Source organism: Drosophila novamexicana, unplaced genomic scaffold, assembly GCF_003285875.2.
Source record: "Drosophila novamexicana strain 15010-1031.04,08,12 unplaced genomic scaffold, DnovRS2.1 tig00000564-arrow-pilon, whole genome shotgun sequence".
Classification (NCBI taxonomy): domain Eukaryota; kingdom Metazoa; phylum Arthropoda; class Insecta; order Diptera; family Drosophilidae; genus Drosophila; species Drosophila novamexicana.
The window spans coordinates 1,196,346-1,203,097 of record NW_020824810.1 but is presented as its reverse complement, the minus strand read 5'-3'; the positions used below and the strand labels follow the sequence as shown (position 1 = coordinate 1,203,097).

The 6,752-nt window shown below is 38.3% G+C and overlaps 1 protein-coding gene and 2 long non-coding RNA genes across 3 annotated transcripts; all 3 read right to left on the bottom strand.

Annotated features, from left to right (window-relative positions):
• Nucleotides 1-612: 612 nt before the first annotated feature.
• Nucleotides 613-3,875, bottom strand: LOC115762331. Its single transcript, XR_004017803.1, has 3 exons — nt 3,689-3,875; nt 2,450-3,637; nt 613-1,686 (listed from the first exon to the last, which is right to left on the bottom strand). It is a non-coding gene; the product is annotated as an uncharacterized LOC115762331 (long non-coding RNA).
• An 82-nt stretch (nt 3,876-3,957) lies between these two features.
• LOC115762330 lies at nt 3,958-4,500 on the bottom strand. The gene is made up of 3 exons (XR_004017802.1): nt 4,278-4,500; nt 4,115-4,215; nt 3,958-4,036 (listed from the first exon to the last, which is right to left on the bottom strand). It is a non-coding gene; the product is annotated as an uncharacterized LOC115762330 (long non-coding RNA).
• A 623-nt stretch (nt 4,501-5,123) lies between these two features.
• On the bottom strand, nt 5,124-6,172 carry LOC115762329. The gene is made up of 3 exons (XM_030704495.1): nt 5,915-6,172; nt 5,757-5,857; nt 5,124-5,678 (listed from the first exon to the last, which is right to left on the bottom strand). Exons 1-3 carry the CDS (start codon nt 6,036-6,038, stop codon nt 5,535-5,537), a joined length of 369 nt encoding a protein of 122 aa, XP_030560355.1. The 5' UTR covers nt 6,039-6,172; the 3' UTR covers nt 5,124-5,534.
• Nucleotides 6,173-6,752: the final 580 nt, after the last annotated feature.

Sequence of the window (6,752 nt, the reverse complement as noted above, 5' to 3'; positions counted from 1 at the left end):
CGATTTTCGACCTCTAGATCAATTTGGCTCTACACTTACTCTACTTAATAAAAGATTCGATCGGTTTCAAACTCATTAAAAGAATATAATGATAAAGCTTAGTATGGCCGCGCAATGCCGGCTAATGTGAGTTGTTAGTGAATTTAGTTAAATTTTCAATTCATTTGATGTTCATTTATAAAATCGCTTTAAAACAGCAGCGTTTATTTGTGCTGTGTATTGCCATTTGATTTAGTCTAATCAACGCTAAGCGTTCCCCTTCACACAAAACACGCGTCTTGCAGCCATAATTCAAATGCGGCTTAAAAGTCACAAGGCTAGGGCAAAGGCAAGAAAAAAGTTGAACAATAGACGCAACGCATAATTGTGCAGCGAACTGTATTAAACAGGGTCATATGCACAATTATAAGAATAACAAGAGTCGAGTAGAATAACAACAACGACAACAACAACAACAAAAACAACAAAAACAACAACAACAACAACAGCAATGTGGCATACGCACCACAAAATCTTAAAATTTTCTATGCGGCAAGCGGAAGTCGTCTGCGGCAGCCTCCTCTAAAGTCAGCTCAGACAGCGCGCAGCTCTGCCCCTCCCCACACCTCCATCCAGCTACTGCCGCTGCCACGCCCATATTCGTTATGGCTGGGCGACTGCGTGGCTTTAGAGCCCGCAAAGCACTCGAACGGAAAGCAGCATTGCGTTGGCTTTGACACAGCGTGGTGGGCTAGGGAGGGGGTGGAGGTGTTGCCTTTTAATTTTTCTCTATATTTTCTATTTTGTTTTCCTAACAAAACTGCAGCCCATTTGATTTGATTTGTGTATGTTTCTTTTGACGATTTGTTTAAGCGATTTGCTAACAAATTTGACGAACAACTTATAATTTCTTGTGGCTGCTTGAATTTGTTTGCTTTTGCTGCTGTCCCTTAACCCCTGACCCCCCGTACAGGCAAACAGGTCACGTGGCTATCTGGCGGGTTGGGGTTGGTTGGGAAGGGGCAACTATTAGCCTGTCGACTGGTTGGCATTGCAAATCATAAAAACTGCCAATCTCATTGCCATTGAAGGACTAATCCCGTAATTACAAATCCACGGCTCGCTGCCTTTCTCCATTGCCTTTGGCCAAGGATTGGCCAAGTCCCCGAGCGGTTCTGGTGCGGTGGATCGCTGGTCGAATTCTTGGCAAAAATCAATACGTTGCGTTTCTCTTGCTCAGCGCTGTGCTCATACTTTGTTTACCCTGTGCTAGAGCGCACAGAGGGTATATTTGGGAGACGAGCAATTGCTGCAATAACTCTTTGGGAATTATAAGCACAAGTCTTATGCTTTGCTTATCAATATAACTTTAACTCTTTGGGAATTATAGACCCAAGTCTTGTGCGTTGCTTATCAATGTATGTTTTGGTCAACTGTTAGTCGTGCATCCATGCCTTTGTCAATTGGCATACCCCGTGCTTGTACGGGTATAATTGGGTGTCTAGCTTTTGCGCTGCTTTAGCTTTAACTGCTTTAACTCTTTGGTAATTACAAGTCTTGTGCCTTGCTCTTCGCTTGGTATTTTGCTGATTCCAGGTCATCTGTTAGTCGTGCATGCTCGTCGCAGCCATGCCGCTTGTCATAACGTTGCCATATGCCCATTGTTAAGGTTCTTGGCCTCCGTTGCGTTCGGTCTTACATGAAATGCTGTGATAAGAGAAAAAAGAAATGTGAATGCATTGGCTGGGTGCTAGCTGTGGGGCGAAATGGGTCGGGGCATTAAAATTTATGCGCGGAATTGATGCCCCTTCGGGTTTTTGCTGCTGTTCGTTTTATAATTTGCACGCTGAGCTGCATTTTATCGGTCCTTAGATAATTTATATGTGCTTTTTATATACCTCACAGATATATATATATATATATATATATATATGTATATGGTCCATGTGGAAGTGTGTGTATTCTGGGCTCGACTTCAGTTCGATATGCAGCTGGGATCCCAGTTGATTTAGATAATGCGATTTCCTGCCACAGACTTTGCATTTCTTGTGGCATGCGGCATGTGGGGCAAGTTAATTGCGTTGCGCTTACAGCTGGGCGAGGGTGTCGCACTCTTTGCCCATTTGCTGGCAATGTTAATTTATGCAAAATGCCTCATACTCTGCGGCAAGGCTTGTGTCATTAACAAACGGCGACAAACGAGGGGGGCAAAGCTGCAAGCTAAAAGCTGAACCAAAGGCAAATCTCAGCCAGGCACCGCAAGTCTAATTTGCAAAATGTACTCAAACACACACACGCACACACACACGCGATGGCCAAGGTGAAGACCACATCAAAAGCATTCACTTGGCCAGTGGCTGGCACTGGATGCCACATTCGATGCATAAATCAGATTTAATTAATTTGACCTCTGTCAACCCAATTTGATTGCATATTGCATAGAGTTACAAAACATTTTCCAAAGACTCACCTGTTCGACCTGTTCACCCTGTTCACCTTCTCATTTCGTTTCACATTTAAAGCCAGCATTGTGTATTTTAACTTGGTTTCATTTTCCTGTGCAGTTGACATGGCCATCAAATTGATTTTCCTCTACCTGTCTACCTGGCTTGCCCCCGCCCCCGCCCACTCGCCCACTATGACTCGCGTGTGCTGCGATTGTTTTGGAATTGATATTGAAAGCTGTCAATTTGCATTTGACATCGTTTTCCATTTTTTGTTGTTGTCTTTGTGTTGCAACAACTGCACTTTTTTCCGCCATTTTGCTTTTACTTTTGCCAATACTCGAGCCAAAGTCCTCACAATCCCCCCCTGCACGTCGACGTCTACCTTCAGTATGTTTTGCCACTTGCTGGCATTTCGCGGGCTTTGTCTTCTTCATTTGGTACCCTGTAAAACGTGGCATAGTTGTTTAACGCCATATACGAATGTTATCGATACTTTAATATCGATACATATCGATAAATATCGATTTCTAAATAGGTTTTTTTAAACATTCGATTTCTAAATAGTGGTTTCTCGCATAGTCGAAAGTCAGTCGACATTTCAGAATAATCCTCATAACATACATTTATCTTGTTTCTCAATACCTGCCCCACATGATTTTTTTATCGATAAATATCGATTAATAGACATTTCAGTCATGCCCTCGAGACTGTAAGCCTGAGTCGCCAGATTTTCTATTTGGTTCCTCGTATTTTTCAACATATTTCGAATGTTTTACGTTTTTGTAGCAGGGTATCTAGGTCTAGGGAATTACCGACTGTATTTTGTGTGATTTTTGAGTGTGGATGCATGAAAATCCTTCGCCAGCTCTGACTTTGATGTGTTTGGACATTGTTTTCGTTTTTCGCTTTTCAAATTTCATTGTTTCGTTTTGTCGCTGTTGTTTCCACACGTTTTCCCCAAAGAGCACGTTTCGTTGCAAAGTGTTCAATGCGACAACAACAAAAACGAAAGAAAGGACAACAACAACAACAAGTACAATAACAACTTCATAGTTTACTTGTTTATGTCAACGACATTGTCAGCTTTTAATTTCATTCCAAAATTTTGCGTCAAATACATGAAGAGAGATTGAAGAGGTCCGGTAAAAGTGAGTTTTGCATGCGTGTTACAATTTTGGATATTTGTATTTCGAATATAATCATAGTCAGGACTAGAAGAAATGCAGTTATAAAATTTTGTAAAACCATTTCCTATTGATTACCTTTCGATAAAAATTAAGTTTAAGAATTTCTACAATTCTAATAAAATTTCTAAAAAAGATCTTTTGAATTGTCAAGCTTTGAGCTCCGCCAGTCAGGATCCTTCAGTCTGATATTATTTTGCCGGCGCTTTGTTTTCCATCTCTTTTCTATAATACATGCATGATGTTAAAGTAAAGATTATTTGCATGACTGTAAGCAGACAGGCAAGATAAGATAAGATAAGATTAATAATTTGTTAATTCTGGCAACTTTTGCTAAAACCTGCCTGGTAGGTAAATAGACAACAGGCACAAATACGGAATTATGGAGCTCATTATTATGCCAACCAAAAAAAGACACCCTTTGGTCTATGCAGAGAAGGAACAAAAATTAAAAACAAAGAATTGAGCACACATACAAATATTGAAAAAATGAGCTCAACTTACTTTCCAATAGCCAAGTATCAGTAATAGTCCCGCGACTGTGTGCACTAACGACAATACGAATGTGAGAATGGCCGCATATAAGGGACAATCAGTTGGATCAACTATTTGATCAGAGCTTGTGTTCAGATTTCGTCGAGATGGTACTATTTTGTTGACTACTTACAAAAATAATATATTGAGACTAGCGAAAAAAGTATTCCATGTACGAGTGTCCAAATGCTAAAAAAGAGCGCCTTGGTATCCAGCGGGCAACAGCCATTTTCGAGACAATCATTGGAGCAGCACATTTTTCGATTATTTGTTTTTTGAGTGTTATATACGTAATTTAAAACAGAAACAAAATGTATACGAATAAAAGATTGAGTTGTCAACACCTACAGGGCGACTGAGGTTTTAATGCCCTGAACCCAATGAAAATGTATCTCTGGTATATTGTAAGCTGTCAATTTGCATTTAACATCGTTTCCTATGTTTTATATTTTGTTCGTTTTGTGTTCCAAAAACTCCTCCGCGAGCCAAAGTCCTCCCTATCCTTCCCCGCACGTCCAGGCCTACCTTCAGTATGTTTGTCATCTGCTGGCACTTCGCGGGCTTTGTCTTTTTCATTTGGTACCCTGTAAAAAGTGGCATACGAATGTTATCGATAGTTTATTATCGATAAGTATCGATGTTTAAATGCGTTTTTTGAGCGTCCATAAAATCCAGTGACAGCAAATTTGATAAGTGGCTTCTCGCATAGTCAACAGTTTCTACATAATCCTCATAACATATATCGATTTTGCCCGATACCGCCCCTATTTGACATTTATCTATAAATATCGATTAATAGACTTTTCAGTCAGGCATCCGAGACTGCAAGCCTGAGTCGCCATTTTTGTTTTGTTCATACACATAATCTGAATGTTAGGCAAATGTTTACGCATTGTTATATGAAAAGTGTTCAATTCGATTTTGTGTTGCAACAACAACAACAACGAGTACAACAAACACAACAGCTACAATAACCACTTTATAGTTTATTTCTTTATATCAACGAATTTGTCAGCTTATAATGACATTCAAAAATTTTGCGTCAACTATATGAATATAATTGAGGAGGCCTGGCAATTAACTGGAATTTTGTCTACGTACTACAACAATTTTGTACATCTGTAATGTAATAACATAATCAGGACTAGGAGATGCCTGAAGCTATAAAAAGCTATGGTATAAAGTTATGTAAAAAATGTCCTATTGATTACTTTCCGCCTAAGATAAGTTATCTATTGAAATATGAATTCGATTCCAATTATCTATAAGAACTAAATTGTCCCATTGCATCCAAGTCATCAATTTCCATTTGCATTCATACAAATTTGATTCTTGATCAGCAATCAAAATCTGAAACTTTCACCTTCGGTCAGGAACTTGCAGTCTGGTATTATTTTGGCATCTCTTTTTTATAATATATGCATGATGTAATAGTAAAGATTATTTGAATGACTGGCAGGTAAATAGATGGCAATAATATATAGGGCATTATGGAGCTCAGAATGATGCCAGCCAAAAACAAGTATCTCATGTCCTATGCAAAGAAGGCAAGAAATTCAAATAAATAAAAATAATAGGCACACATAAATATATTTAAATGAGTTGAACTTACAGTCCCATAGCCAAATAACAAGCATAGTCCACCTGCTAGATGCACTATGGCGCCAATCAATAACAGAATGGGCCCATATAGTGGACAATTAATTGCGCCAACTATTTTTTCAGAGTTTTATGTTCACATTTTGTTGAGCTGAAACAATTTGAACTTACCAAAAAAGTAAATTGACGCGCCCAAAAAAATGACTCCATGCACGATAGTCCAAATGCTGAAGAACTGCGCCTTGACCTCCAGCGAGCAACAGACCTTTTCGAGACAATCATTGGAGCAGCACATTTTAATTAGATTTTGTATGTGTCTAAGTAATATGCTTAATGTTTAGGAAAAGAATGCGGATACGAAATATATATGCTGTATATGCTTAATGTTAAAAAAATAATTAGAGATACGAATGAAAGACTGAATTGTCAATGCCTACAGGAAGATTGAGAACACAGTTTAGTTTTTTTTTGACAGTAGTTGATTAGAATCTCTCAGTTCACTTACAGAAGATTTAATACTCTAGTAAACGTTTCACTATTGCAGATATCTGAGAATGGTGAAGCTGAGTTTGATATAGAACATCTTCGAAAATATAGAAAATTTTAAACAAACAAGAACCTGATTTTCAACAGATCTTTCCTACGGCAGCTATATGATATAGTACTCCCATCCGGCCGGTTATATATATATCTATATATACTCTTTTCGGATAACTTTTCTGTGCCCTTGCATATACACCTAGTGCTGTTTTTACAGGGTAGATGGGTTCCAGAAATATGTCATAGGCTGCTTATCTCTAAAACCTATTAAAAATTAGTGAAAAACAAGGATTTTTTATGAATATGTTTATTATATTAATACATATATATAATGCGCATTTACATAAGCATAGTTATTAAAGAAAAACAAGAAAATATTACAAGTTCAGGAACTAAAAAAAAACAATTATGTACAACAGTTGTTAAAAAATAAACAAGTAAGAGGTTCTAGTCGGGAGCTCCCGCTAGG

Coding starts and splice junctions, on each gene's coding strand:
- LOC115762329 (XM_030704495.1), bottom strand. CDS start 6,038: ATGTGCTGCTCCAATGATTGTCTCGAAAAGGTCTGTTGCTCGCTGGAG. Junction 5,858..5,914: donor CGCGTCAATTTACTTTTTTG/GTAAGTTCAAAT, acceptor CTGAAAAAATAG/TTGGCGCAATTAATTGTCCA. Junction 5,679..5,756: donor TGTTATTTGGCTATGGGACT/GTAAGTTCAACT, acceptor TTCTTTGCATAG/GACATGAGATACTTGTTTTT.